Below are 23387 nucleotides of genomic sequence, written 5' to 3' on the forward strand. Positions count from 1 at the left end.
GAGTTCTCACTTCAGTGCCAACACGTGTGAGGTGCCGGGTGGTCGGGTAATACGACTCTCTGCTTTGGCCACCAGCTGAACGAGGGCATGCACTTTAAGCCTGGATAAACAAGCTTTTGCTGACTAAAAGTAGACGTGTTGTCTTCGTATGCGCTTGGGGTGAAGGCAAGTGTGTCAAGGGTATGACAGGTAGAGCTGCAGTATGAAACATGGCGGGCATGAGCGCGTTCATATAGCTCTGTACTCTGTTGAGACGTCGCTGTACGTTGAAAGCCGTTGAAAGCATGGAGGTTTAGTGACTTGTCCAGAAGCTGGTCATACGTGCGCACCTGGTGCACGTACGAATGCATGCATGCACGCACACAATCAATAGGAACAACATACTGCGTATGCACGAGCATTCGTGGGCTGGCAAAACACACGCACATACACATAGTCATTCACACAAACTCGCAGTCTTACACAGTGACGCACGGACATTCCACATTCTCTCTCACACAAATATTTCATCTCCAAAGAATTGCACTTCCTCATAAATATTTTTGCGGATGCAGTTGTGGCGTAAAAACAAAGGACTTTCGCTCGCTGTTTATTACATTTAGTCGTCGTCAAAAGGCGACCTTTACTCTCACTGCTGGCCAAGCTGTCAACAACTTTAAGACCCACTCGGGTGCAATTTATTTTTCAAACAGCTGGACTCTGTAAAATAAGATAACGGACTGACTACCAAATAAATATGAAGAAATAGCTAGTTTTCGTTCACCTTCGTTCAAACATGTGACATCATGTTCGAACGCCAGAGGCACGCCTGGATGGTATTTCTACACATCATGAGACGTCGAATCAATCAACGTTTTCCATGAAATCGGTGACTGGGCTCTCTGACGAGAATACTGATATTGAAACTTCTAATCTCCACAACGGAAGAGTGCTTTTCACACAGATGTTCAGAATTATTTTTTGGTAACGATCTAACTAAATTGCACTCGGGTAGATCTTTAACAAAGTCGCAATGAATCACATTTCTCTGTCACACCTCAACGGCTAATCATCGTGTAAACGCAGTTATATATATATACTAAAGACTATCTGCAAAATACATTTTTTTTTTTTTATGAAACTTTGCTTTTTTTGAGAGCACTTTTTTTACCAGAACGTCACATTGAAAATGCATATTCGCCATTTTCACGTTTTATTTCTTTTAATAGAATCGGATGGATATGATGAAAACAGGTTTTAATACCATGGTACAGGCCGAAGAATATCTATATTGTTTGAGACTGAGTTGTTTTAGTTTAGTGATTTTTTTTTAGGTGGTTGGGGTGTGAGTGTTATATACTAACTTTTCTCGGTGCCAGCATTTTTTCTTTTGTATGAGGGCAGCGCTCATCCGCTCTCCCTCGCTGTGTTGTCTTTCCTAACACTCTAGGGAGTCAGGTACCCATGCCCGACAGTAGGGTCGACTGGGGGAATTTTGTTGCGCTTCACGGGTATCTGACCGGCTCGCCGCTCAGTGAAGAATCCAGTCCTCGCACAACCCCTTCCACAATATCTAATTGCGCGATTGCCAAACAAAAGAAGGAAAAGAGAAAAATAAATCCCCAATTTAAAATGAGTGACTCAGGTTTACCCAATACGAGTTGCAATTTTGTAAAATTTTGTGTAACCCTCCCCAATCACCGCTAATTCCAATGTAGGGTTAACATATTTTTCGGAGCATCTGCTTCAATGCATTCCACTGTTGGGAGGGTGGAGGAAACGGCTAAAGGGAGGGAACCGTTGTATCTTTGACCACATTAATTGTTGTATTACTTCCCTTTACTCGTGGATACGCGTTTTGGGCTAGCATTAAAGAAAGGTAACTCTCGCTGACAAACAATGTAGAAGAAAACATCGGTCTGATGGCAGCAGAAAAGACATGTCAGATCACAATTACAGTGTTTTGTCAGGTATGTGTGTGTTTGTGAGCGTACATGCGTACATGCCCTCTTTTATCAGCACAGGTAAAAGTAGAATATGAAAAGAAATCAGTTGGTTAGAACCGATGAAATCACGGTGAGATACGTCCATAGCTATAACAAATCACAGTGTTGTGCTGTCACCTATGCAGTCCAGATAAATCTTTGGTTAGAAAAAAACAGTAGCTATAGCCGTGACTATAAATAGTGACACCAGCTGCATGCACAACATGGTTCTTGTCTTTGCCCAATCCATGATGTCTCCATCATCAAGCAAAGACCATCAATTCATTGAATGAATCATTGGAGGGAGAACTTCAACACCTGAAGGAAGTGCTCAGCCTTTTGGGCTACCCATAATGGACAGGGCACACACTCAGGAGTCTTAAGACACTTCATTCAGCAGAGAGACCGCACATTGTGGGGTACATACTTAGTCCTCTTCATACCTAAGGTGGTGCATAAAGCATCCACTAGAGACCTCCATTTTTTTCCCTATCAGCAGCAAGTTTAGCCATGCTATTCCAGGACAGTATCTGTTCCTTTAGTTCTTTCTCTGCTGACCGATGCCATATGGCCGTATGCCATATATTTCTTTTGGCCGGCCGCACTTCCTCTTGCCATCAGCTGTCCAATGAAGGGCTATTTTTTGTGATGCCTCTGGTTTCATTCTGCACACATGCCCTTACCCTTTCCATCTTCTTTTTTTTGATTATGGTTGTCATATTGGTTCACTGGCTCTTGCAAGGATTTCTTTATTAGTAAGTGTATTAGGCCAGAATATCTTGAAGATTTTCATAAAAGCATTTGAAAGGTGTCTAGTTTCTACCCGAATTTTTGCTGATTTCTTCTAGAATTCTTTTCCGTAGAGTAAGACCAAACTTCTGGGGCATATCCTGTACCTCAAAGGTGTCACAGAAGCTATTTCTGAAAATTTAATGTTAGATTCAAAATGAGCAATATTACTGTTTCTTTAGCATGCACGTGGTGACTTCAGTTGCTTGCACAGCAATATCAGTCTTGTCCTTGACAGACATGTTGGATGATGGACTGGCTTATTGTTTAAGTTTGAGGTAATTTAATACACACTTTCAATTCAACTTTTCGACCTTGACTGCACATTTTTGATGCAATGTTGGGGAATTCTTTATTTGCATATTTTTCATTTTTTCTGGTATTTATGGTTATTATGTGTTCTGTATAATTTTGTTTGCTGATATGTTTTAGTATGTATCTGTATGGTAATTGAATTTCTTGTACATTTTTTTTTTTTACTGTAAAGTGCACAAACACACTATAGAAAGTACCTTTATTGTTGTTGCCATATTGCATTTGGTCCACCTCAAAGCAACAAAGGCATTAATGATATTATCACATAGCTTCCACACTGACACCTGACATTGAAGAAGATCAATTTTTGCTCACCAATGCAATAGTATGAGCATTAAATACAAGTTATGTTTACAAAGTGTTATTGCATCATAATTTTTTCAACCCCTTCTAAACTCTCCTAAACATTAAAATTTCTAGTGCGTATGTAGAAGCAACTTTTAATAAGGTCTTTTTTTACCTGCAAAATGTTATCAAATATATTATGCATTACATATACATGTTGTAATTTATGTATTAATATCTATATATTTATAGTAAGTTTTCAGTTTGGCTTACCATTATCTGCCACATCTGTGCCAGCCCAACCACAAAAACCCAATGCTAAATGGATGTCCAGTTTAAATGTTTTTAGTAGATTCACTTACGTAACCTTTCATTCATCCGTCAAATGAAAATAGATTGCAATTTGTCGCTTACGAACATAAAACCTAAAAATATTGAGGGAGCTTACTATCCATTACAGAAAAATAATATGCAGGAAGAGTTGTGGCCCTTAAATTATAGCACCAAACTTGCACCCTACCTCCCAAAGTGGCAGCTTAACATCCCTGAAATATAATTGAATGCCGGAAGCTTTTTATTCGAAATAAGTGGGTAAAATAAGGAAAACGTTGGTTGTGAACTATCTATCCAACACAAAATGACAGGCACTTTTCCTTAGACGAATGTTATTGGAAAATTTAATACAAATGAAAAACTGAGTGTTGAATACGCCGTCTTGGAGAAGGCGTTTTTTTTAAACATATAAGTAGTGCCCCTACATTGATGGAGGAAAGTTTAAAAATAATTACATTACAGAGAGTTAAAACCATGTTGAAATAAAGCAGTGGAGGAGGTTTATATACCATGTTGTGAAGTAAGACTGGGCTGGATAAGTTGAAACTCCAGGCTTGATGCTTTTTTCTTTCATACTTTTTCCCGCTGGTCCTTGAGTACTGCTTGACTATGATATTATGAGTGATTCTCTTTTATGGGACTCAAGAATATCAAGCATATTGGACTATTACTAAAATACGCTACATACATATCTAAGACTATCCTCTATAGCGGGTGATTTTTGTCTACTTACCCAGCAGGAGATCTTTGAGGACTTGTATCTCGCAGTTTTAGCGGGGTAACGTAGTTTGGGAATTATTATTCTAAATGAACTAAAACTGATAATAAAGAAAAAAATTGTATTCGGGTTAGATTTAAATTTTTGCTAAACGAAGGATATATACCAACATAGGGGTGTTGAATAAGACCTCATGGAAATAAAGTTTATGGAATAATCTGTTCATTGATATCTTTGTCATCACTGTCATCATCATCATCGTCGTCGTCATCATCATCATCGATGGTTTATTGTTTGTTTATCTGCCCAAGTTTTTACTTTTGTCTTTATGGCGTTTTTATCAGATCTCATTGCGCATTCGACAAATGCTAAGAATTTAGACATGTGATGCATTGTCCTTTCTGTTTGTCTGGAAAACCGGACCTGCAGCGGACATTACAGCCAATGAGGCGTCGTTCCCAGGAGCAGACCACATTGACCAAACTATCTGCCGCTTTCTGGAAGAACAGGGGGTGCCGGGGGCAACTCTTGCAGTGGCCAAGGATGGGCGCATTGTTTACGAACAAGGCAAGCGGTTTGTGCTCTCGTGGGAGTTGGGGCGAGCAAGTCAGACAAGTGATTACACAGACGATGTCTTAGCTTCCTGCTTTGAGTTCAGTCACGAAGCTTAGAGCTTGTTTGTTTCTTTAGTGCTTAATAAAATGTTTTAAAATTGTCAGCATAGACGGCTATTGAAAGCAACGAACTAGACAAGGAAAGTGCCAATAAAATATGTGATACGTTTTCATTTGATATAAAGAGAAATGATGACATCATAGCTTTATAAACGACTAATATTTCGTACGACCATGGTTAAAAAAACAAGTTGTATAGATGTTAAGCCTGAAACATCAGTCATCGGTTGATTGTGATGGAAAACAGGGGAGAGAGGAGATGAAAAAAGAGAGCTGTGGATAAAAATACAAGATAATTAACTCTTTTATTGTGACAACTATATTTATGAAGGTCATGCCTTGAACAGACAATTAAAAAAAAGATGTAAGAGTTAACTTTTCAACGCTGATTCTTTCGTGCAGGATACGGCGTGGCTGGGGCTGGGCGCAGGATGAGGGCAGGGCATGTCCTGCGCGTGGCCAGCATCAGTAAACCCATCACTGCTATCGCCATTCTACGACTGTGTCAGGATGGAAAACTGAGTCTCGACACTCCTGTCTTTGGAATGAAAGGTGCGCTCGTGTGTGTGCGTGTGTGTGTGTGAGAGAGAGAGATCTTTATCAATAACTGTGATAACTTAGGTGAACAGTGTTTTTTTATCCAGCCATTCCCTAAAGAAAGGACATATTTTGTTAAACAAAAAATGTAATATACTAAAGTGATATACATTAGACACTGCGAGAGGGGGGATTGGTGTTTAACGCAGAGCCAGTAACTAAGGCTATATCACGGCAAAAACACTAAGGAAACAGAGGGAGGGAAAGGGACAGCAAAGAAAGAGGATGAAAGAACGCCTCACTTGCTAACAACCAAAAGATGACGGGACTGCCTTTAAAAATAAAAATACAATGAGGGACAACAGTTTATCTGACCCTCCCTGCGTGACATTTAAACTACAGGTGTGCTGAAAGGGTTGAAAACGCGAGGCGACAAGCGAATACGGCGGGTGACTGTGCGACACCTGCTGCAGCACTCCGCAGGTTGGGACCGCGACGCAGTGGGAGATGCGGTATTTTGGAGTGGTGTCCCCTGCCCCCAAGGCCTCAGAGTGACGTCACGAAAGTACAACCGACACCTGCTGCAGTATGTGCTGAACCGAAAACTGCAGTTTACTCCAGGTAACCTCCAACAGCAGCCAACTAGTCCATTGCGACTGGGGTATGTCGTCAAGATTTAGACTGCCTTTCTGACCATGTCCTCTATACAGGTATTCACACGTGTGTGTGTGTGTGTTTGCGCGCATTTACGTGATTGTGTGTGTAGATATATATACAGCTACGCACAGGCACAAACACTACATGTACATCCACGCATACACACGAGCGCGCACACACGTATTCTTGCATGTTTCTGCAGGAATACCTAGGCATCAGTAATGTAGTACACCTTTAGAAAATGACATTACATCACGGTATGGTCAACACCACATCTTGTTATTAAAAATCCCATTGCACGTCACGTTTAATAAGTATTGAACACCCTACTAGGACGAACAGACTTGATGCCAGACAGATACTTTAATGGGTTTCTTTTGTTGTCACCACTACACACTAATTCTTTAAAATGAATTAAAAAATAAACAAATAATTAGTAGGATGTAAGCTGCCATAAAAGATTTTTTTCATGAATGTGAACTTGGTGGTGTGATAGGCTCACGAAGCGCTTACTCGAACCTTGGCTACCTGGTGCTAGGGGAGGTCATCGAGGCTGTCAGCGGTCAGCGCTACGAACAGTACGTGCACGCGCTGCTCGCTTCCTGTGGCGTCACGGACATGCGCATTGGGGAAGAGGAGCGCGCGGACTGGCAGTCAAAGGAGGTGGGCAGTCCCCGTTTGTGTGTGTGTGTCAGTGTGTGTGTGTGTTCACATACGTGCGTACGTAGAGGTAGGTGGGGAATGTGGCGTGCATGCTTGAGAGATGTCTGCCATCATAATCACAACACTGCGCTACAAAACCTTGAAAATGTCTGCTTTGGTCGTGAATGTGCATATGTTCCCACTCAGATTTCCGTTGCTGAGTAAATAAAGACAAACTCGAGACGATTATTGATGCGAAAATGATGTTATCCAGAAATAAATATAAGATTCCCTAGGGTATTCTGTTTCTTTCCTGCTGCCAAAAACCAGTTTGCAGCAGACACCTCGGCTCACCTCCTTTGAAGCCGGAGCACGACGAGTCCACTAACTGACAGTTATTTGTTGCTAAGCCACTGGATGCTGATTTTATGTTTCATTTTGGTTCGCGACAGCTGAGATAATCAAGCAGATTATTTTCAAAGGATTGTTTCCGTCTGTAGCTGCACTATTATGGAAAGACTCTTCATAGCCATTATATCACGCAGGGAATCATGCGAGTAACATAACTCATCCTTTGAAATAGACAAGGGAATGAGAAGAGGGCAGAATATTTTTTACAACCTACACGAGAAGCAATGGCGTTGGGATGGTCTTTGCCCGGGGCAAGTGAAAATGTTTTATCACCCCTGCCTCAAAACATCTCAGTTAAGATGTTAACGTACTTACTCAGTTTAGAAGATAATAAAATAACTAAACTAATAATTGCTGTTAGCTTCAATATATTATGGTATCAACAGTTTTTTTTTTCGGTTACAATATGACGATGGATTTTTGTGTTTGCATAGCTCTACCTTTGAATGCCCACAACTGTTGATTTCACACATTCCCTGTACAGCAGACTAGTTGGTGTTCATAGAATGCCGATAGTAGTTCCACAAGATTGAACCACTCTGCCCTGCCCCAGTACGCGCACACTTTTGTCGATGCACCACAAACCCAAGCTTCGGAGACAAATTTAACAAAAAATACTAACTTTGGTAAAATATTGGCCAGCTGTCATTGCGTGGACTTGGACAAAATTTGATATGTCGATCATTATTGAAAAAAATGCCAGTGTCAGTCGAATGAAAAATCTGTTTTGTAATATCTTTGCATGCAGGCAGAATATTTCAACATCCGGGGACCGTCGCATTTGCCCAGCATCCTGCCCGGTCAGACGGACACCCAGGTCCTACCGCAGTACGGCTCCTTCCCTATGCGAAACACCGGGGCGTACGGAGGTTGGGTCGGGCGGGCTAGGGATCTGCTTCAAGTGGTTCTCAGCCTAGAAGCAAGCCAGCACCAGCAGCAGCAGCAAGTGTCGAGAGATGACTTGTGCAACAGCCTTCACCCACACACCACGCCAAAGGTCAAAGGGTCGGCAAGGCTGCTGGACGCGGTCGGCAGTGAGGGCAATGTTGGCAAGACCTGCCTACGAGGAGGGGCACGAGTGGTACGGCTTGGGGCTGGACGTGCAGAATGATGGCAAGACCTGGGGCCACACTGGGGCCATGGAGGGCACGTGCGCCACCGTTCAGGTCAGTTGCTGTAACGCACGACGCGCTCAGCAAAGAAATTAAAGTTAAGATCAGTTTACAAACAGTGTTAAGTAAGAAAGTAGAATAATGTTCAGTTAAAAACACCGAACATGCTCTGATAAAAACTACACAGAACGCGTTCAGCTAAGAAGTTTAAAAGTGTCTTAGAAGACGGGGCTTGCTTAGATGAGAAATTAAAATTTTGTGCCCTAAGAGTACAGAACACTTTCAGCAATGACATTCGAATGCACAGAGCAAGAGTCTAGGATTATATTCAACGAGATGGCAGTAATGAAATTCCCAGTAAAGAAATAAGAACAATCCGTTCAACGTATTCTGTGAATAACACATTTTGTAACATAAAATGGGTAAAACATAAAAAATTCTGAAGTGTCGCTTATGTCAAAGTTTTCGTGAAAATTAGCAAAAGTATTATTTTATTAGTGTCAGAAATGAGTGATCGTATGGGACAAGTCGTGGGCTAGTTAAGAGCGGAAATTTCTAGAATGAGAGATTGGCCGGCAGCTGTAGGCCTGGTTGTGTATTGGGATTTTTCTTGCTTTTAGCGTCACCATAGCGGGGTGGCCTGGTGTTTCCTGCTCAACGCCTGGGCGGGACCCGGACCTGGACGGGGTGGTGAAGCTGGCTCTCAGCCTCCACCCGCACCTGTCGCCCTACCCTCCCGGTCTGACCAGCTGCAGCACCCAGGGTCTGCGCGTGTGCACACGGGATGGCGCGCAGGTCATTATGACCCACATCCCACCCGCCTCCGCAGCTGCGCACGTGCGGGCAATGGAAGAGCAGGGGCTCAGCCTGACGTGGATGGGCGTCAACGAGCTGGACCAGGAAGGCGGCGAGCGCGTGACTTTCAACTTGACCTTTTCGAAAATGGCAGGTCAGACCAGCCGGATGTGGCTGCTGGACGTGGAGGCGGACGAGCTGGTGAAGGTGGTGGCTCTGTGCGCCCAGGAGCACGGAGTGCAGCCAGACCTTCTCGCCACGTACGTCAGCGGGGGTCGTCTGCTGGCGCTGGTGATCTTGGTGCATGCAGCCATCACGGAGGAGAGGCGGGAGGTGGTGTCCGCCGTGCGGGCAGAGGAGTACGTCCGGCTGTTGGCGCGGCGGCGAAAGTGTGGCTACGAGGTGGTCAGCCAGTGTGTCACGGATGTCAATGGGGACCTCCTGGTCTCGGCCATCTTGGCAAGGACGTTGCCTTCATCGTCGCCGGATGGAGGAACAGCCGATGTCATGTGTCAAAACGCGTTGGGCAGGGAGACCTGTCAGAAATGTTGTGTGAACGGTTCATCATCATCATCATCATCATCATCATCAGCAGCAGCAGCAGCAGCAGCAGCAGCAGCAGCAACTTTACCATTGCGGACTTGTCAATGTCCAGCCCTGTCCATGACCTTGCAAAGAAAATACTGTGATACAATCGTACTCTGTGGCCTTACCACCTCCACCATTAGAAGCAGCAGCGCCATCAGCAGCCACAACACCGCCTGCTGCTCATCGACGGTTGCCTCCCCTCAAGACCCTCGCCTGGGTGCAGATGACCCCGGACAGCTTCCTGGCCGAACTGGGCCGCCAGGCTAAACGCCACTGCGGCCTCTTCGCCACGCCCACTTCTACACCTCTCGTGGGCAGTCTTTCGTCAGTGGCACGTGGTCGCCGGCCTGTCCACGTGACGTCTACCAGCGAATGGGAGTGACGTATCGCGGCCTGCTGCCGGCCTTGGCCGAGGCGGGGGCAGCCAATGTTCACCTGCGGTTGTTAGGTCAGTATATGGAGGATGAGATGGTGTTCTATGCCCTTGTCTGGGATGTGCCCACGACAGACGAGCGTCATCCCTCGCGGTGATGAGACCTCGGTGAACAAATATTTCTGCAGGAAGGTTAACTTGTGACAGTTTAGAACGGTGAGCGGGATTCATGAATGAATGGGCGATCTGAAGATGGAAGAAAAAAACAGCAAATACTGGAGAGAGAGAAACAGAGAGAAAGTAATCGAACTCAAGCTTGCCGGGATCCTGTTTACTACATTTCTTGTGGCTTGTTGTGATGTGTGTTGACTGATATGGGTGGCTATCAGATAAAAGGTGTTGTAGGCGAGTTGTGGGTCAGTTGGGCTTCCATACTGTGTCTGTCGAACGGTCATTAAGTCCAGAAGTGTCACTTCTTCGCTCCTCGGGTGGGCTGTATTGACTTCTTGTTAGGCAGGATAATGTCCCTTGTGGGAAAGGGCGAATGTAAATAAAAGACATCTAATGAAGGTCCGAGACGGCATTTATGTGGCATCACAAGGGTTTGGTCAGACATTTAGTCGTCTACTTACAAACCTTCGAGCTACGAACTATGGTCCTCAAGCTCAAAAGTAGTTCATGAGGATTGTCTTCAATTTTAAAGTTAGTGCGTAAGGATAGCTCGCATGTAATTATATAAACTTTATTTCATGTATATGAAGATTGTTCAAGTACATTAAAAACAAGTGAAAACTATTGTATATATCGGTACGTCCGATAGCAGAGGTTGTTGTACATGTACCAGACTGTACTTACGAACAAACGCACAGACAGCCTCCTGGAATGGAACCTGTTCGTAAGTTGGAGACATACTGTACATGTATGTTAGTGAATTAAAAATTTGCATATTGATGTATTGAATCCGAAGGTTATAGGAACCCTATCCTTTGGAATAAGTGGTTTGCTTATGTATATTTGGACAAACAATCCACATCGTTCGCTCGATCCTCAATAACTTCCTTCATCCGCACACTTTCGTATACTTTGCATACTTTCATATTCAGAAAGTTTGTGGATAACATTTGGTTTCTGACTTTTTCTCCGAAACCTCTTTATTGCATTTGTATGTCATCCATTATGTTATTACCGAGAGCTGCAAATAAAAATCAACAGCGAATTCGTTTTGTTCAATATTTTGACATCATTGACATCGACATTATTTATTAATGTTACTGACATCGTCGACATCGTTACACACCTGTCAGTAAGTAAAGTAAGTCAGAAAGTCCAATCCAGTCAACTCCCACAGATATTCTCAACCTGTGGGACTGTATCACATCCATTTGACCACACTGACCACTTCCATGTCAATTCAATGGCTTGAAGTAGCTCGACTTGGAAGTTGTGGATCCTCTAATCCTAATCAGCTGCAAATTAAAGGGCCAATCCTGAGCCACCAGGATGGAATTGACACATTTAAACAAAATAAATAATAAATTAACTAAAAAATAAGTTGAAATAGCATATAGTTATTACATGGCAGTGAAGTCCATCATCATCATCGTCATCGTCATCATCACAGCTGACGTGTATCGCAGTATCCCAGCAAGCTGCTGACTTCTCTGTACACATCACAATATCTACAAGACAATCACCAATGTTTACAAAATAATCACAGTCAATGAAGTAAAACGAAGAGTTTATACCCACACACCAATGTATTTACAATCATCGGGCGCACAGACCACCTGCAGACAGAAAACCAAATACAGGGGAAGTAACGAACATTTTGACTGGAAGAATAAACTGTCGGTAAACCACTTTACACCAACACCGATCAACATTGTGTACAGGATCATGAGAGCAGTATGCTTACCGGCGTGTTCCTCTCGTCCTCTGTGGTTTGAGCTTCAAAGGTTAGTAGTACAATTTACAAAATGACTAATTAGTCAGCCCTTACTTTGTCAGCCACTTGTTCTACGCCACCCATGTCGGTATTGTCTCCCTTTTCCTGAATACAAAAAGTACAGGTTTGGGGAAGTCTCGTGTGTGAGTGTGAGTGGTCCATTGTCACCCATTTGGTGCTAGCTACAAGGACCCTCAGCTTTTATGTATTTGTCAGTTTGGTATCCATAATTAACCGGCAATATTCTTTTTGCTGAAAACTGCATTTTTGTGAAGTAAAAAATGTGAAACAACTAAACAAAGTTCAGTAAATCATAAATGAATAAAGGTTTGTAATTTTGTCTATTTTAATATTTAAATACATAAATTAATTAATTTATAAATATATAAATTTATATTAATATATACACTCATTTATTATACAGTTGAATGTTTTAAAAAAGTTTCGATGAGATAAAGAACAAAGTTAAAAGTTTAGGGATGAATTTTCCACATTCTCTTGAGTCCTGTGGCGAAAAACTTATGAAAACTGACCTTAGAAGACCTTAAACATTCAACTGTCAGCAGACAGTAACTACGATGACCTGGCATCATTGTCAAGACACCTTGTCCAGTGGCTCACCATTCACAAGCCTGTCCTACAATCCTGTCTGCTTCGTCTTTACTGAGTTTCTGTCAGACAGGTGAGGACCTGCAAATATATTATCTCCATGAGTTTTTCCAGTCTTTATTCGTTACCGTGTGGACAAACAGTGACGTCACTTCCGTACAAAATGTCCAGCAAGCTGTGGCAGCTTCTTCTTCACACAGTTCTTTCCCCTTGCTGACTTTCAATCATCATCAGCCAATGGGAGTGAACAGTCCCAGTACTCACTTCATCTATTTACAGGAAATATTGTTGATATTTTATTGTTGCTATTTACAGCAGCAGGAATTACACATTCCACTGTAGTCTGTTCACTACTACACCTTCTTACTGGTCGTCGGGACGAAGAACTGGACATCAGATGGTAAACAAGTCCTGGGTAAACAAGTCCTCGTGAAACACTCAGTTCACTTCTTTACATTTGCAAGTCAGTTTTTCCTCTGTTCACATAGGTGTCGCCCCTCTTTTTCCAAGATGCAACGAATTTCCACAAATATCATTAATTTCCAAACAAAATATTTGTTGATTGTTATTATTATTATTATTAGTAGTAGTCTCTTTTTCGTGTTATAGTTTAGAACTAGAAGGCACAGTCTTAGGGTCTTTACCTCCGCCATCACCCACAAGTGTTTTGAGCAGTGTCAGGAAACAAAAGACGATGCGACAAAAGAACTAAACGACATCAACGGAAATGGACGGAAGCAGCCGCAAGATAACTTTTCACAAACCAAGAACCTTATAATAAGAGAGATAGAGAGAAGACGACGAAGAATGCCCTGCCTCTAGTTGTTGCTTATGACCAGGTGAGTCTGTTTCGTTGAGTAAACTTGTTCATTTTCTTGTAGGAGCAAACATGGCTCAAAACCACATAAAATATGATAATTAATTTTTTTTAGCAATCACGGCGGTAACAAAAACAAAATAATTGCTGATTTACAACAAACTCATCTAAACAAACAGTCAAACAAAAAGTTTAGCAACGGTCAAACTGTCAGCTCGGGTTCTCCTGCATTTTAACATAATGTGTTGCAAAACAAAATATTCTTCGGAATTAAAACGTAGACAGAGATGGCGCCTTCAACCTTCGAGTCTCCCCTGCCTTCATAAAATCTCTAAGCCATTAACACAGGTAAGAATATACAAATTAATGTTTATGTTATGGTCATCATCACTCACAATCCACAACTCGGCTTTCACCTGTCTCTCCGCAATTCACAGGTGAGCAGACCAATACACTTTCACGATTTCCTCGCAAATGTTTAAGACAAGCCCGAAGCTGTCCTGCATCAGGCACTGCGTGGACCTCAAGACCACCTTCGTTAAAACTGCGACATGCGCAGAAAGCCAGTTGATGACGTCAGCGTAGTACATAGTTGTAGACAACAGAGTGGAGTCCCTTGACCCTTCTGGCGATAAAAATACAGATTTGTAGAAACTATGTCAACTCAAAGCATGATTTCCGCCTCCTTCCGGCCAACGGGTTTGTGTTGATACTGATTCTTAACGCCCTTCGAGGACAGTCTGTGGTCGTCGTTGCGTTCGTCGTGGGGACAGACGCCGGAGTTGCCGTTGCAGGTGGTGTTGTACGTGCGAAGTCCGATGGCGCGGGGTCGAGGAGCGCGTGGTGGAGGCTCGGGAGAGAAAGGTGCCCATAGTGCACGCAGGCATCAGCGTACGGAAGGCCTTACGGAACTTGGTGCTCAGCAGCCCGTAGATGATGGGGTTGCCGGCGCTGTTGATGTACGTCAGCAGGCGGGTGATGTTGAGGACGTTGTGGAAAGCCACGAAGCCCAAGTCCTCCTGGCTGCTGGCCGGAGAGAAGACTAGCCAGAGGATGAAAGCCCTCATGGGCAGGAGACAGACATAGAAGAGAACCACCACAGCCACCATCATCCACACCACCTGGTTGCGGCTCTGTGCCAGACGACCCCCGTGTACCTCCTCCTGCTTGACGGACCCCAGACAGGCGCACGCGCTGGCGGAGATCCGTAGGATGATGATGGTGTAGAGGACGGTGAGGACGCCTAGCGGCAGGATCATGACCAGCGCAAAGTCTAGGATGATGAAGAGCTGCATGCCGGGAATCCGCGTGGTGGTCCGGCACGTGGTCTGCCAGGTGCCGTCGTAGAAGAGTTCCACTGTCAGCTCAGACATCAGCGCGAAAGGAATGGCGACGAGCAGGGCGACGACCCACGACAGGCAGATGGTCAGCAGGTCGGTCAGGGCTTTGCCTCGCCGGTGCTGGCGGAACGGGTGGCAGATGGCGAGGTAGCGCTCGATGCTGATGGCCAGCAGCGACAGGATGGAGCAGTGGTGGGCTGCGTTCTCCAGGAAGGGCACGATCTTGCCTGCAACACGAAGTTAAGCAGTGTCATTCTCTCTCAGTGGTTAAAAAACTACCATAGTAGTGTCATTGTAAGTGGCTCACCGTGTCTAAGAATCAGCGAGAGGATAGGTCAACCTCCGTCCCTCTCTTCTATCTTTTCTAATTAATCAGATAGATCTTTGGGTTGACATGGATGGAAGAAAGAGAAAACACGAGTTCAGAGAGATGTTGAAAATTGTAGCACAGGAGTTAGTCTCATCGGATGGTGTGCATGTAAGGTCTTACAGTCAAGGCGTGGTAAGTTTACCATTTAAACCAGACTTAACAAAGCAGACTTACACTTAAGACTTGCGATCTCAGACTTATTTTCGAGTCCTATTCTCGAGGAGTCTGACCAAAGTTATGGTCGACACCACTGAGACTAATATCAAAACAGTCGTCTGTATTCATGTCTGTGATTTTCTATTGCCATTCTCCAGTGTTGCTACTTCTCCAACACGTTCAAACTACAATGAGAATTGTTTACCTATGCCAGCAGAGCAAAGAACTTCTGAAGAAGAAATTAAAAGAATAAGTGCAAAATCTGTGACAGCATTAACCAACCGTTGTTCATAAATAAACCACATTTCAAAAACAGTTTGTCATTTACTGAAAGCTCACTACGTTCCGAGTATTACAAAACTTCTTCTAGAATATTCACCGGGAGAAAAGAATGTGCCAGGATCTTTTCAAAGACAACTACAAAGATTAGGATGGCTGACTGTCGGCACTCTTTGTCAGAAATAATCCGAGACCCGCGGGATAAGGGTTTAGAACCGCGAGTGAAAGCCACTTGCATTATTCCCTCGTCTTCTGTTCTGACGATGATTTTATCCTTTCACTTTCTATCTCCATCTGCAGCTTACAATCAAGTATTCAAACCTTTAGAAACTGTATTTTAACTTTAAGAGCAGTTACTTGAATATGTAATGCTATTTTTTTATCAATTGCACAAGATAGAAATCTTTCAACTTGAAAGAAATAGAATTTTAGCGACAGCTTTTGTTGCGCCGTCTCATTGAAAATGTCAAATAGCAGCCAGCACCGGAAAATGTGGATTCTGCAATGCAAAATTAATCGAGAATAGTTCTAGGTATGCTGCGAGGCAATGTCAATACAGAAATGAGAACAAACTTGAGAAGAATATGTGGGAAGATTAAACATTAATACAAGACAAACAGGGGTTTATGCATGATAAGTATATTTTACACAGTGTAAACAAGCGATTCCTTTGTATCACAGCAGGAAAGGGATGAAGACACTGAAGGAAACTAGACCGAGGGCCAATTACAGAGTAACATCTCAGAGGTCTACCAGCTAAGAGAGACCCTCACCAAGAACTCACCAAGATCGCTAGGGGTGAGGGAGGGGTGAGGTGTTAAAGACCCTTTTCTCGGGGCCAGCTTCCCGTGAGGACGGTGTCCATCTCCTCTTCCTCGCTGCCTTACCTTCCCCAACCTCTGTGGAGTCAGGTACCCTTTCCCGTTAACTGGGTCGATGGGAAAAGTTTGCTGCGCTAATCGGGTATTGAACCAGCGGGCTCTCGTTTCGAACGCCAGCGGTCTAACCACTCGGCTATCTGCTTCCTCATCTACACAAACGGGTAAAGCTGTAAGAAAACGAGCACACCCACACACTCACACCCACACACTCACACACACATACACACAAATAGATATCCACAGACTAAGCAAAGCAACCATCGTAGACTAGTCCGATGGCAAAATAAACACACAGCGAAGTCGATGTTTTCAATGTCTAATTCTCCCAGACAGGGAGAAACGAAATTAAGAGCGATCGGGTCTGCTCACAGGAGGCAGAGCCTCAAACTCGAATCCTCCATCAGTCGCCGGGGTGTTTATTCCCCACCCCATCCCCTCACCCGATGTGACCTCTCTACCAGTGCTACAGGCACTTGGCATCAGCAAAACAAACGATGGCATCAGGTACACGAGGATCACCAGACAACAGAGATGTGGAGGAGGAAGGCACCGATGACAGAAGAAAGGACTACAAGCTGACCAACGCCGATGACAGTCCATTGCAGACTTTCTGTAACCACGAACTGCAGACAAGTTCTTCCAGGTCTCGGTCCACCTCTACTGTAACCGCTGCCAGACACAACTGAAGAGCCAAGATTGTGGATCATTGGGTGTCGTTCATCTCAGTCACGTGATCACAAAAGTAAGCTGCCAAGACTGGTGTAGACAGGTAGATCAGGTTAAGCCAACGACAAAACCAGAATGTAAATATAAACATCTGTCCACGTGGACAACACCAGAAGGTACAGACGAGAGTCAAACCCAAGCGGATAAGCACAGGGCATCACTGTCATCAGCTCTACTAGGACCAGGCCTCCTACAGTTTTCATATTTTCTTACATATCTTATGAACTAAACGCAGTTTATAGATGGACCAGGGTATGAGGAGGGTCATGATGGGGAAAGAAGCTGATCAAGGTGGACAGACCAAGATAGTTGTTCCCTCTTGAAGAAGTTGCTTCCTTTGCACAAAACTTAAACTTCAAATATTGTTTTTTTTTAAAACAATTTTCCATTTCCTTCTGGCAAGACGTGCAAAGGCTGGAGGGTCACCCGATTGACTAAATAACGGCATAGTTATTCTCCTCCAAACAAGTTTATAAAAGTTGTTCTCTATCAGCTGAACATCGGATATGATGTCAGACCGATATCTGAAATCTTTCTCCCAAGAGCAAGGTCCCCAGAATTGTGTCACCAGCGAGACTACAATGTAAATGTCGGAACAATGCCGGCTTATTCCATGCCAGTTCCAGTAAAAGGATTTTCATCCAGGCTGGTAACAAGTGCCACATGTTTCTGTAAATGCTGCAGTAGAAAATGAAGGCCTGGGGGAGAGTTAAGCATTCAGCAGGACTGATGTCAGTTGTGAGCGGCCGCCGGTGGTCAGGACATCAAATGCCAGTTGAGTCCCTGGCATCTCGGCTTATCTCGCGATTTGGCCGTCTCTTTAAAACACAGCCAGGCTGCACAAAAAATAGACAGAATCGAAATTTCGAAAGGATGAACAGCCGATTCCAAGCGTCTTAGCTGGAGCATCGAATTCTCTAGAGAAAGTTTGATGATCTTGGCAATGACCTGTCGAGTAATGCTTGAGGTCGTCCAGATATTTCTTCCCTTTCCTTGACACAGATCGCTAATTGTTCGCTTCAATGTCGTATACATTTGGGATGATAATGACGGTGGTGGTGGTGGTGGTGGTGGTGGTGGTGGTGGTGGTGGTAGTGATGATGATGTTGATGAAAGAAAAGTTTCATTACCTAAGGTAACACACTTGGAAACCTACGAGAAGCAGCTCTTACATCCATCGTCCTGCCTGTCGGAGCACAGAGAGCAGAGATGAGTGGCCCATCGTACCAAGATGCCATGTTGGAGAAAGTCTGGCGATTGCGATAAAAACTCTTTCGTTGCTCTGAAGATAATGAAAGCTATCAATCGGAGTTTCTGACAATGTTTCTTGTCTTGAAAGCTGATGAAACTCGTTCAGGCAGTGAATTGGATGCAGGAATAAAAATGTCGTTCACTTACCATATTCACACAGATATGGAAATGACCTTAGCTTTTATTGTCATGTTGCGTTTACCCTGAACATCATTGAGAACACAGTGAGTACAGTGAAATACTCTGAAAACAATGGCAGTTTATGAGAGAATCGTTGATCCACTGGAACAGACGACTTCTATTCTCGCTGGATTTTTGTAAAACAGTTTGCGCGCGCAGTGACTAAGGTAAAGGCACAGAAAGGACGAGAGGAACTGGAATAGCATCATCACCATAAACATTACAAACACAACAAACCACACACCTCCCGTGTATTGTCCAATCCTTTTTTAAGCAGCGGTTACACAGCTTAATGCACTTATGTCCTTTTTCATTTACTTTATTTTTCTTTCTTTTTTCATTTGATTTATCCACTGAACGAGAGAGAGATATCTAGTGTAATTTGACCAGCAGGAAGTAAAAGATTCTATCTCCCCTCCCCAGGGACACCAAACGCAGCTCATACATGTTTTGTCAATTTACTGGGTTTGTGGAGGCAAACCTCTGTAGGACCGTCAGTACGAGGAATATTGATCACGTGTTTCCTTGGCTTCCCACTGATGTAGATGACATCTGTGACAGCGCCTCTAGCGAGGAGGGAAGATGCTGGATTACTTTTGTAAAAGGAGCGATCTTAAAATATCACTGCCGAAGACTTTCTGACATTCCCCATTCCCCGACAGTGCGAAATCTCCTTAAGGTGGAAGCACACTCCCTTCTAAATTCTTCTTCTTCTTCAACAACAACAACAAGCAACAACAACAACAACAACAACAACAACAACAACAACAACAACTGGCTGAAAATAAAAAAAATGAACCGACAGACCTCACATCTCAGGGTTCAACAAAAGCTCACCAAAGACGAGAAATGACCCTCGTGTGTCAAAGCTACTGACAGAATGAAGGCCAAGCAGAAAGTTTACATGGATCACTCAGGCTGTTTAAACTACAAATGAGCAAGTAATTAGAAATTAATAAACATATTACAAAGATGTTGATTGAACCAGTCAAACTAAACACAAAACTATTCTGTAGACCTGTGGAATTGGCCAGTAAATCCAGCTGCCACTTTCCCCTTTTTTTCTCTTTAATATTCCATTTCATTTTTCGAAACTTTTAACCCAAAATATTCTGGGATAGAAGAGTTTTCTAGCGAAGCTCCCGGCAGACACAATAAATAAATAAACAGAAAGCGAAAAACGAGCAGAGTGAAGGAAAACAAGACTCGGGCACAAGAAAACAACTGCTGGCGGCCCGAGTTAAAGAAAACACGACCCAAATAAAATAAAACCCTCGGCATTCACTTAAAGCCGTTGAGAGATGTGACCAATGGAACAGCGAAAGCTAGGCGAGGGAGCCTTCAGATGAAACTCACTTGTTTTGTGTTGTGTTCTTGCTCGTTCATGTTCATGTTCAAGTGAACACTGTGATGTGTTTGTGAATGTTCAGACACAAGGACTGATGTAGTTTCTACTCATCAACGTTCACATAATAATGCTACACCTGGTGAAACAAAATAAATGAGTGTTATTCAGGCTCTTCTGGTGTAACAGACTTGAGAAGCTACTAACATGAGAGTCCACATCAGTACAACGACAAAGACAGGATTGTGAGCAACACCATCTGAGAACATCTGACGAAAAGAATCTGGTAACGAATGTATTCAGCCATGTACATGAACAATGAAAACGATGAAACCATACTACATCACTGATAATTCTGATGACTAAAGTGTGAATACAATGTCCTCGAGGGCTTAAAGACCTACTGGAGTACACTATTTTTTCTTGTGACTAGTAAAGCTTAGTCCAAGTTTTTATTTCGCCAAATATGAGAAATACATCCCTCCTGTTTCTCGACAAGTCTGCAAAGATGATGCAAAGAAGATCACGTGACTTCACATATGGTCATAGCTTTTACATGAGGCCTTCACAACACCCATGTAGAATCTCAATGACTGTGTTGTTAAACCTTTTAGTCATGTTTGTAGGTGTGTACCTCAACAAGGGAAAAGGGGTTTCACTGGGATTTTGGGATATGATATCCTTAACCAGGCTTCATCAGACTATTAGAAAACATTGCATTAGTTGTTTAAGGGGCTGTTGGAGACAGTTGACAGTGTTGCGGTGATGGTGGATGGGACAACATTGGATCATTAAGCGTCTACAACTTAGAAGCGGGGAGAGCAAAGTCTAGAGAAAAGAACTCGGAAGAACTGTTGACATCCTCTTTCTGCCGTCCATCAGGCGAAAAATTCCGCAATCATTCCTTCTCTGTCCCTGCCATTTGGTATTGTCTGCCCCTGCCATTTGATATTGTCTGCTTCTTTCTCTTGGACATGTGTCCATATTCGAAGCTTTCGTGTTTGGCCACAAAACCCACCTCTTGAACAAATAGCTTTTATAATCTGGCGATCTCTTGCGCACACTCATCTATTCCTCATCTTCCTCCACGAACTTTGCTCATGTTTGCCGAGGTATCGTCCGCCTGCTGACGTTTGCATTTTTTGTTCAGTTAACTGTCCGTTCCTTTGTAATCTCTCATGCCGAGCGCTCTGGGCTTGCCTTCTCTCGGGGAAATGAGTTCCACAAAATCAATTTCTTTCTTCTTTCTTTCGTTTTCTTTCTTTCTTTCTTTCTTTCTTAGTAAGTAAACGTAGAACAGGATGCAGAGAATGTTTCGAAAGATGATAGTAGAAGTTGTGACTAAAACTGCAAACCCTAACCCATGTCAATAATACTAAATGTTATTTTATGAATCTGTTCACTCCATTAAGTCACAAGCATGGAGAAACTCACGGAGGAAAATGAATCCAAAGTAGAAAAAAGAGACAGAGAGAATATTGGGGCAGGCGTGTGGGATGCGAGGCAATAAAATAAATAAGTAAAGAAGTGCATTAAGTGAGAGAAAAAGAAGGGAAAAGAGACACATACAAATAAGAGTGAGGGAGAAGGAAGAAAGATGGCTGCAAGGAAAAAGGAAGAAAGAGAGAGATAAAATAGAATAAGGAAGGAAAGAATAAATAAAAGGGATTGATAATTTTTTAAAAGTTAAAAAAAAACCCAAGAAACCAAAAAAAACAAAAAACAAAAAAACAAACAAACAAACAAAAAACAAAACAAAACAAAAAACAAACAAACAAAACAAAAAAATACAAGAGAGAGCGAAGGATAACAAAGGAAGAGATACAGACTGACTCACACGTATTGAGCAAAACACTTCCAGAATTAGACTTCATGTTTACAAAAAATGTGTTCAAGGGTGGAAGCAGACGACCTAAACAAACAAAACACATGTAAACATCGCTCTTTACAGCCAGGGGAAGACAAGCGCAGCTTAGCTACTTATTTACATAAACAAGAAAATTGATATTAAAACATTCCACGAGGGAAATGAGCTGCTCTGTGATGGCCCTCATTGTTGTTCCTTATTTGATTGCTCCCTTCTCTTATTCCAGGCTTCTGTATTTTTTAACATATTTTGTGTGGCGAGGGGGGACCTCTGTGTGAGGAAAGCTGCTTATCGTATCGTCCATCAATGTCATCGTTGTTTCCTCTATTGTTCTCTCTGACATCAGTTTTGTAAACTCACGATATTGAGGGAGTGGGTGGGATGGGGTGTGGGATACACTGATTGACGAAAACATAATTAATTTAAGTTAACCTATTTCAAATTAATTCACCGTAGCTAAACTTTGTTTTTTAATTCTAAGATAAAATAATAATTTTAAGGAAAGAAACAATGCTTTACAAACTCATTATCTTTGTTCTTTGTTGTCATCACATCCTTATGTACTTTATATTCTTGTGTTGTTATTGGTATTATTATTACTATTCATGTTTAGCGTAGTAATATAATATGTTGATTTGTATATTTACTGATGTAAGTTATGATGATTATTATTTCTCATTCGTAGTGGAATTGTCTTTTACTGCTTTACAATGCACGGTATCATCCTTCTGATATTTTGTTGTTATTTCCTAGCGACTGACAGTTTAAACCATGAGCTGCCTGTGAAGGAGATTCCAGTCTCATAATCAAGAAAGACAAGTCGAGCAAGTCAGGCAACTGCTGCCAGTCCAGTGAACCACTCCACGTCCCCAAGATGGCGATGGACGAGGTCCAAGTCCGCCGCCAGTCACGCGATGATGTAGTTGCGGTTCTTTAGTTTAAAACATTCTCTCATAGTTATTATTATTGTTATTTTTTGTTGCTCCTGCCAACGAAAAGTTCTTCAGTGTAGAAAGAGTTCACATTTTTTAAATTAATGTTCTTTTCTGAGTTTCTTTCATGAACTTTGATATTTAACCAGGCGATCTGCAAACCTCCGTTAGGACCGAGTCCCCGTGCCCTCCACAAAATTGTTTCTCAGTTCAGAGTCGGAGCATGATGATTTGTCGGTGGATTACCCGCCACACCGCAAGAACAAAGCTCGGGATGTGAAAGGAAATTAATGATCACAGGGGTCAGGACTTCACAGAAGTCTTCGTCCGGAAGGGCTCATTAGGAAAATAATGACCTCTCGGGAAAGACGGATGGAAAGAGGAGATAAATGGTGAGAATAGCATGGGTAGGGGTGGGGACTGACGATTTCTGCGAGGATGATGATGGCTGTAGATGATGGTTGACAGCAGTACACACTAAGTGGGTAGTTAGAAC

General features: G+C 42.9%; 2 protein-coding genes across 5 annotated transcripts in view; one reads left to right on the forward strand and one right to left on the reverse strand.

Moving 5' to 3' along the window:
• The first annotated feature begins 1836 nt into the window (after positions 1-1836).
• LOC112564583 lies at positions 1837-12312 on the forward strand. The gene is given in 9 exon segments (XM_025239507.1): positions 1837-1949; positions 4834-4971; positions 5481-5630; positions 6018-6236; positions 6769-6935; positions 8074-8301; positions 8303-8491; positions 9058-9104; positions 9106-12312. Coding segments are annotated over 9 exon segments (2415 nt in total). The 5' UTR covers positions 1837-1918; the 3' UTR covers positions 10352-12312.
• A 154-nt stretch (positions 12313-12466) lies between these two features.
• LOC112564582 (neuropeptide CCHamide-2 receptor-like) overlaps positions 12467-23387 on the reverse strand; it is a 56490-nt gene continuing 45569 nt past the window's right edge. For 2 of the 4 annotated variants that reach the window (XM_025239505.1, XM_025239506.1), the window contains exon 3: positions 12473-15131. In XM_025239505.1, the coding sequence (XP_025095290.1) occupies positions 14284-15131 (848 nt within the window). In that variant the 3' untranslated portion in view covers positions 12473-14283. Of the gene's footprint in view, positions 15132-23387 lie in introns of all 4 variants that reach the window. The other 2 variants (XM_025239504.1, XM_025239503.1) reach the window with 2 other exon arrangements.

This window comes from Pomacea canaliculata, linkage group LG5 (assembly GCF_003073045.1).
Source record: "Pomacea canaliculata isolate SZHN2017 linkage group LG5, ASM307304v1, whole genome shotgun sequence".
In the NCBI taxonomy this organism is placed as follows: domain Eukaryota; kingdom Metazoa; phylum Mollusca; class Gastropoda; order Architaenioglossa; family Ampullariidae; genus Pomacea; species Pomacea canaliculata.